The sequence below is a fragment of the Amborella trichopoda genome, chromosome 1 (genome assembly GCF_054954075.1).
Source record: "Amborella trichopoda isolate Santa Cruz 75 chromosome 1, AtrichopodaSantaCruz75HAP2 v2.0, whole genome shotgun sequence".
Taxonomy (NCBI): domain Eukaryota; kingdom Viridiplantae; phylum Streptophyta; class Magnoliopsida; order Amborellales; family Amborellaceae; genus Amborella; species Amborella trichopoda.
The window spans coordinates 16,069,928-16,079,088 of NC_142336.1; the positions used below are offsets into that span (position 1 = coordinate 16,069,928).

Here is a 9,161-nt window from a genome sequence, read left to right on the forward strand (position 1 = left end):
ACTACTTAATGCAACCCACTTCCTTTACCCAAACTTAGGATGTGTAAGGGAAAGTTTAAGGTCCTCAGCCATATTACATCCTAGAGTCATTAAAATAATAAGTGTATGCCAAGCTATAGCCCAAGGGCCATTTTTCACCCAACCCAATGTATTGCAACTCTTTTAGAGACAGAAATAGAGAGCCCATACACAAGAGGGCAGCATGGCTGCTGGAGGTTGAATAATACCCAACCTACCCATTCCTTGGTTACCTTTTATCAAGGCATTTTTGGGCCATGAATATGGTTGGATCATTGATGAAGTAGAGCATTTGCTGTCATGGACAGTTAAAAGTAAAAGCGAACTTCGAACGTTGCAAATAGCATGAAAGTGGAAAGCTCCCACTTCATGTGACATTGCAAGGTATGAGAGTCTAATACATGGAGGCACGTGCTAGTTTTCAGAACATACAAGGACGATATAAATCCTCAAGAACTCATCCTCTATTCGTTGGCTGAGAATCTCAAAATCTTAGGCCCCTACATTAAAAAACGCAAAAGTTTTGAATAATTGAAGCATGTAGTTCTAATAACGAAGCAAAACTGCCATTCACTGGCAATCTTTCGGCTGATCGAACACCAAATATTCACATAAAATAACCAAAAATAAGTGATCTAGCTTTCTTTTGGACTCTATCTTCCAGAAGCCTGCTAACATTAATGTGTGAATGAGTGCTAAAGAATGGGTTTACTAAGCTGTAACCAGAAAAGTGAGCAGCTCAAGCTTATGGCAAGGTCACTCAATAATGGCAACCTCGACGCACAAATGGAGCACACCATTAATGAAGAAGGGGCTATCATCCGTCATGAACTTGGACCTTGGTGAAGGTGTGTCATTGAGAAATTTGGATCTGATAAATAAAATTGAACTTAACCTTAACGCTACCTGAATCTATGCCCTCGATTCCCAAATTGAGAAAAAATGAATGGGAGCTTGTCTCTTGATCCTTCAGGCATCTTGCGCAAACATAGAACTTTTTGTCACTTAGATGAAATCGGTTTGAGTATATCCTTCTCTTTGGAAAGAGGGAAGCACATTCATCACACCGCAGATTAAACAACACAATGCATTCATTATGGGGTGTCTCCAACTCCACCACCTTCACAGGATGGTATTTGCACATGCGCTCGGCCATAAGAGCCCGTTTTTTTTCCGGGGCCTCTGCCTTAAATAAAAACGCATCCAACACCACCTTTGAGATGAGCCCACATTCCAAGTCTTCGCATTTGAGGATTTCTTTGAGCATGTGGTTCGTCATGTAAGGGAATCTGATGAGGCGGATGATTTTTGAGCCAAGGATCTCACATCGCTCTTGAAGCTTAGGGTATTTGGCACGTGCCCACTTAAGTTCAAAGTTAAACACCTCGTCCTCTGATTGCAATAGTAGCTTCTCACTCAATAACAACTGCTCAGTGGCCAGCAGAGATAGAGAGATCAACTCCTCATCGTTGTACCTGTTGCCAAAAGCACAATACATTGCAGCCAAAACAGTGGGGAGAGGATAAGAACTCCAAAAACTAACTCGATACAAAATCACCAAATTAAGACTCTACACGTTCTTCCATGGGATAATTGGTGCTGTATCTTGCATCTGCACTTTCTCTATGTTTCAAAGCCATCAAGACCCACATGGCATGGATTGAGTAATAAATACACACAAGCAGGTAGTACAATGCCTATTTTGGCCTTGAACCACCAAGAATTTTGTATTTTTTTGTGGGGGGGGGGAGGGAGGAGGGCTGTTTAGACTCTTCAATGTTTTTCTAAAAAATTTACTCAAATCAATTGTATTTGGAATGCTGATGCACCCTAGTTTTAGGCTTTACTGCACACTAAAAGGAGTCTGCTTCATGTGCATTTCCCAAAATGAGAAACTAAAAATTTTCTCGCTTCAAGTAAATTGAGATCATCAGTTTACCAATTGGAACAGATATTTTCAACTTCAAACTTGAATAACGCTGGAAGTGGGACACTTCCCTATAAAAACCAAAAGCAATACAGTTCTCGCATTTCGACAGTACCCAACCATCTTTGCATACAGTTTTTAGGATTCATACCATGACACTAACAGTATCCGGTAGCTATCTACAACACTAGAGGAGGCAATAATCCAAAAGTGGGACCCAGTAGAACAAATAATCACAAGACCAAATCCAGTAGCACACAATGCCTGGCCCGACAATGCCTGACGATCATCACTAATGACAAGAACTTTTAGGGTTCATAATTTTAACCTCATTAAAATTTACCAGCAATGTCCATAGGATATGAAGGTCCAAACACTAGACTCCATCGTTACTAGTGATTTTCATCAATGCTCAAATGAATAATATCAAAAAGGAGAGAGAGTAGAAGATTGATTCACAAACAAGATTTTCTGCACCAGAAGAAAACTCAAGGCACTACTGCACCAGAAGATGATATACAAGTTTGGTTTCAATGTCAGGCATATTACATACATTAGGGACAAGTGGGATAAGAAGAGAGGGGTAATACTAAATGTGATTAACCCATTCTTAATTTTCCCTTTGAAAGAAAACTGGTGAAGGCCAACACTCACAAGAAGCTCCCAGAAGACCTACTTGGCGACATCCATCGAACTCAAGTCACCATAATGCACAAAAGGACTATAGGCTAACACATTAGACGTCATAGCAGGCCTCCCTAACTCAAAAGCAAGTGAACGACAATATCTTACACTTGATCGTAGCCAAAAGGCTCAGAAAGACATATGATGAACTTGTTCATAAGGAGAAAATGATGGCAACATCACCAGCCAATAATATGTACTAGATAGACATCATTCTTTCGAATCATCAAATGAGTCCGAACAAAAAATTATTGAATTCTTTAAGAAGAAAATAAGCACAGATAATAACAAATATCAATAGACATGCCTTAAAGTTCATTTCTGAAGAGGGGTAGTGAGTTTCGTTGTTCATACAGAGTGCACCTGTTCCTTCTAATGGGATTGAAATTGATCGTAGTACTTTAATACAGTGACTGACATACCACTCAATCCTTTCACATACTGCACATTTTCAATAGTAGAATCCCGGTGACTCTTTGAAGAAAACAGAAATCTTCAATATACCTCGATTGCAGAAAGTCCAGGTCAGGTTAGGTCCTGTCCAGATGCTAGATTAAACAATAATTGTTCTAGAGAACAGGTTTTTTACAAAGCCACATCCACAAGCCCAGTTGTGCAATCACTCCAAACCGATAGTTAATCATGGGTCCTCAAGGACTTTTCAAGAGGTATTCACTACATACACTTCTACTGATTTTTTACAGGATACCTCAGAATAAGATATTTTTATAATTCAAATTGTCGCGATACTTGTTCAACTTTTGCTACTTTGTAATTATCAAACAATTAAGCAAAATATTTAAAAAATCAAAATTTGGTTCGTGTTTTGGAATTATTCGATTGGGAAGAGATTTCTCCATCCCCTAAGGCCCCATTTAGATGGACCAAATGTTTTGAACAGCGACCTTGTTTTCCCCCAGCCGAGGAAATAAAAACGGCCCACCTTGGTCCATTCCACTATTCAAAGGTGACGGACTTTTGTCGTGACCTCGCTTATCAACAAACGCCACCCGACACCTCTAACACAATAAATAAAAAATAAAAAATTTCCCCAATTTTTAGATATTTCCCTTGGTTTGTCATAGTTGTTCAAGCCATCCAAATGGGACCTAAATTATTCACAATTTTTTTGTAGCAAAAATAGTTGTTATAGGATACCCCGTATTCCCAAATCTTTCTTTTAATATCAGGTACATCATAAACCATCTTTCTTAAGGACTCCCAATTCTACTCTCTCACTACAGGTCCCACATCTAGTCCATTGACACAGATCCCACCCTTAGCCATAACTTAAATACTTGTAAAAACCCATGAATTTATCTCCACAAGAAATTTCATTATCACCATATGGTGTGGGCATTCCCCATGTCACAATATATTGTGCGCTTATATGTACATGGTACAATCAATGGTAACAAAGGGAGATTAACCATTATTATTAACATCACAAATCAATTAAATATTCAAGCCCTTCAAGAAAGAAAGAAAGCTTTCTTAATGGTAAGCAAGGGGAAACAAATAACATAGAAATTAATTATGAAAGAATGCAAGAAAGAGAGAATATGTCCTTAAAAAACTCGCACTGATGCTTGGCAAGGTACTGCTTAACAACATCTATGAGAAGTTGTACCGCATCTAACGTTTTATAAGGAAATTCTAAATACAATGAGGCGCATGCTGGTGTCATTGGGAGATTATTCAGCAATAAGCTACATTGGTGAATACATGAAACAACATCAAATTTGTCAACAATCACCATCAGGTTCATTAGAAGTTCCGGAGTACTTGTTGATAGTGAACCACGGTACATAAACTTTTGTAGCTCCGGAGTACTTGTTGATAGTGAACCAATGTACATAAAAGTCCATTAATGTAAGTTGATTTTCTTGGACATGATGTTTCCTCCCCTGCCCTCTCCCGCCTCCTTCACCCTCCCCTATTCTCCATCCCCCAGGAATCCTCCTGCAACCTTGCTCGAATCTACAGTTCCTCTTTAGTGGTCGTCTTTCATCCTCAGAGAGATGACCGCAAAGGAATCGAAAGCTAGGCCAAAGAGATTTGGAAAGAACCAGCACTCAAGTGCAAGCAACTCTTCAATGGGTCTTTCCTTTTCTCATTCCCCTCAGAAGAAGCAATTGTTCTCGCCCTGAGAACCACTTACAACATTCGGTTCCAAGGGGCCTCATTTCAGTTGTCCACGTGAACCACTAACTTGGGACCTTTCACCGGCAAAAGGTTTGGCTTACGGCCTCCTCTATCCCTCTACATGCTTGGTGCCTTTACTCCTTCAAGGGCATTGGTAACTCTTGCGGGTCCTTTGTGACAATCCACTGGAAGTCCCTGGAAAATCAGCCTCTTGGCACTTTGCTGCTCATCATTGACATGCTTGAACCGCATCGTATCCCTCCCTTCCTTTGGTTGGAATCCGCAGGAGCTTACTACCAAGTTCTCCTTTCCTGGTCTTTTGCCTCACTACCCACTCCCAGCTTCGTCGCTTTGGCAACCAATTCAAAACTGTCGACTACTCCTGCTAATAAGGAGAAATGGAAGCTTGTTGTTGGGAGAAGACCAAACCGCATATAGGGCTGACGAAACAATCGCCACCCTCGTCCACCCCCTCCCAAAGGCTACCCACCTGCGCGCCACCCTCCTCCACCCCACCACCACCCCCTCCAACCCTACCGTCTCTCATTGTCCATATGGATGGTGCCGACTCCTCGAGCATGAGAACCCATGCCCCTCATTCCACCTATACCTCGGTCAACACCGCTCAGGTCGACACACGACACTCTTTGATTTTCTTGGGCCGAGATGGGCTGGCAACCTCATTTAATACCCCCACTCTTCAGCTGCTTCCCATTGATGACATAGCCATCCTTCCTCCTCCAAAGGACACCTTTACCTCCCCACCAAATTCTGCGTCGATATCCTCCCCTTCCCTTTGCCGGCTAGGCACACTCAACACCTGTCCCTCTCCCTCACCTATCACCACCACCTGTAAACATACTTCTTCCTCACCACTTCCCCAAAACTCCAATCCTTCTACTACTCCTTCTCCCCTTCGCCCAATACTCTTTGAGACAGTTCCCCCTCTCCATGTACTTCAACTCACCATCCCACCCTCGCTCTTTGTCCACGTCGTCGACCATTGCGTCTTCCCAACACGAGCCACCCCTACCTACACAGCTCAGCCTCGACATTCCCACGTCATCATTCCCTCCCCCCAGCCTACCTCAAAGGTTACACCACCTCAATCGTCACCCTACTTGCTTGGTCCTTTCCTCTCCCCTTTTCTTGCTGGACTTTGAGGTGGCGCATCTCCCTTGGAGTAGCTAGTTGGTGGGGCCTCATCCTCGTCATTCCGGGGACCTGGTTGAGTCTAGCGCGAGGACGCTCTCTCGAAAAACCGTAAGCCCATGCCTGTGTGCATGCGTGTGTATGCGGATAGGTATCAACTGTCACGACCCCGCCTCCTAACCCCTACCGTACCAGCCAAAGGGCGACAGAGTGCAAAATCACGACCAGAGGTCTCGAACGTCACTCAAGTGAGAGTGGCTCAACTCGTTTAGAAATACGGAATCAAAGCAAACCACAAAATAAATAAAAATCATTCATCAAGCAACATAATACCGCACAAATTAAAACCATTATGTACATATAAAATCTCCAAAGGTTCTTTACAATTTTGTACAAGGCACTACTGGCCCGACAATAACAAGACAATATTACAATAAAACAACATTGTGGCATCGCTACCTGACACCTTACTATCAAAAAGTTCCTTTATCAGTCCCGAGCTTCAGCTGCCTGCCACCACTATTCAGTTGCCTCTTAAAGAATGGTCGGTTATCACTCTACACAGATGGAAAAATAAGAAGAATGACCTAAAAGCTCAGTAAGTAGATTAGTTCCCTTGCATTTCCACCTGCATGCATATACATAATAACATGGTCTACGGTTCACCAAATATCATACTGGCATCACAGAGTAGGATAGTGGATCATAATATATATATTTGTCATTTAAAGAGAGTAATATTCAGATATCAGAGTATCAATTGTTCTTGAGATGGCAAATACATCTATGCTTATCACAGTTACAGTCAGATGTTCACACAGAATGCCTAATTTAGAAAGGCAGAACAGATCTATTTACTCTCGATGTAGAAGTCACATCGATCAAGCTAAGTCAATCCTACAACTTGGAACTTTTACCCTCAATCAGGAAGGAGGACATTGACAAATGGAGGTCTCATTTCGTAAGTCCTCACTCACGCACACAATCCCCAACGTGCTTTGGGGTGTTTGCTAGGTTGTAGCCTTGTAAGACACGACCTTGTCCTTACGTCTTCTGGCGAGAGGGTGTTACACTACTATTGGAGGCCCCCAATGCATAGTGCCCATAATAATTTTGGGGGGTGCGATCCTCCCTATCATTCATAGTCTCTTCTCGACTCCACTCCTATCATAAGAGTCGAGATACAATATACCCAACTACCAATGGAGGACCCATTGCGCAGTGGTCATAGCACATATAACAGTTTCAATATAACATAATCATAGTACCTACTACCAATGGAGGACCCATTGCATATCGGTCATGGCACTTATAACAGTTTCAATATAACAAAATTACAGTATCCACTACCAAGGCAGGACCCATTACGTAGCAGTCATGGCACATATAACAGTTTCAATATAACAGAATCACAGTATCTACTACCAATGGAGGACCAATTGCATAGCGGTCATGGCACATATAACAGTTTCAATATAACATAAGTATGACATTAATTAGTGATGCCATATGACAATATCATATTTTCAGTATCACATTGTCCTGTAATTTCAGACAGTGATGTCCAAACATAAATCGGGTCATAATATTAAATCCATTTTGAATTCGAAAATAGTTCCAAAACACATGCATATCTTTCAAATGAAGGTAGTTTAATTCAAACGCTCATTAGAAGGGAGGTATCCCATCTGAAACCTGTTGTGCAATTAGGACAGTAACATGTCCTTCTTAGCACAATTATAACTTTCAATCCATAAGGCATTTTGAAGTCTTTCCAAAACAAAGATTCGAGTAAAAATATGTATCTTTCAAACAGGGGAATTTTAAGAATATTTGGACTTCATTTGGGCATTTAAAAGTTCTTGTTAACCAAAGTAATGATTCTAGATTTTATGATATCTGTCCACAGTGACATATCTTCGCAAATAATTGTATAACTTTCAATCTAGGAGGAATTGTGAAATGTGTTCAACATGTGATTTTAAGAATGCTCATAGATATTTCAAATGGTAGTGATTTAGAAGAAAAAGGACCCCATTTGTTCTGTCAAAATTCGTGACAACAAAGACATCAGTTCTAAAATTTTACTAAATTGGTCAACAATGACCTAGTTGCACATTTTGAATCATACCTCTTCATGCATAAAGAATTTGAGCAAGAATTCAAGCATAAAAATTTTAATAGACATAGATATATTTCCAATGGCAGTGATTTGAGGTCATTTGGACCTTATTTGATAGGACAAAAGTAGATTACAAAAACATCGAACCTTTCTAGAAATTATTGTGCAGTTATAACATTATTCAAAATGACAACCAATTAATTCCAAATTATGCTACATCTTAACATAAAACCTTTATTATTGACCTTTAGACACATATAAAGACTTAATCACAGTTTTTCCATGAAAAGCAAAGAAGATTTGGTACTCATTTTAGGCATGCAGAGGTAAGCTAAAGTGCTGAAAATCATGGTATAACAGTATACACATACATCCACTATTCATGCATCTACTCATGCTCATTATTACACTTAATTAATGCTAAATCCATGCTTAATGATCGACAAGATAGTTGACCTACTTACCTTGTGTGTGCAATGGTGTTCCCAGATTTCCTCCCACAACTCACTCCTCAAGCTCCTCGATTTGGGCTCCAACAAAGGTTAGAAAGGGGGCTGAAAGCGCTAAGTGTTTTGGCTTGTAAGAGTGAGAACATGGCGTGAGGGAAAGAGAGAGAGGCTTATGTACTCCAAAAGTGTGAGATGGCAACTCGGGTTGCCATGTGGCAATTCAATCACATGCAGTTTGACAAGTGGCAGCTATGGCACCATGCAATAAGCAAGTGGCATCCATGAGTCATGCATAGGTTTAGCGGTGTTGCGCACGGCGACACTCTTTTCTGCTTCTTCTCACTGCAGAGCTCGTCTCTCTCTCTTCTTCTCTCTCTTACCACCACGCGCACTTTCTTTTCTTCTTCTCTCTTATCGTCGTGCACACTTTCTCTTCCTCTTCTCTCTTACTGCCTTGCACACTTTGTCGCACGCACTTTCTCTTCCTCTTCTCTCTTACTGTTGCGCACACTTTCTCTTCTTCTTCTCTCTTACCACCTCGCGCACTTTCTCTGCTCAGGAAAGTCTGGGTCGTTACATCTTCCCCCCCTTAAATTGGATTTTGTCCTCAAAATCGTGCCTTAGTTAGTTAAACAACTGGAGGTACTTATCCCAGATTTCATTT

General features: G+C 41.0%; 1 protein-coding gene across 1 annotated transcript; it reads right to left on the reverse strand.

Annotated features, from left to right (window-relative positions):
* Nucleotides 1-871: 871 nt before the first annotated feature.
* LOC18425771 (BTB/POZ domain-containing protein POB1) lies at nt 872-5,778 on the reverse strand. The gene is made up of 2 exons (XM_006830306.3): nt 5,648-5,778; nt 872-1,493 (listed from the first exon to the last, which is right to left on the reverse strand). Exons 1-2 carry the CDS (start codon nt 5,776-5,778, stop codon nt 872-874), a joined length of 753 nt encoding a protein of 250 aa, XP_006830369.3.
* Nucleotides 5,779-9,161: the final 3,383 nt, after the last annotated feature.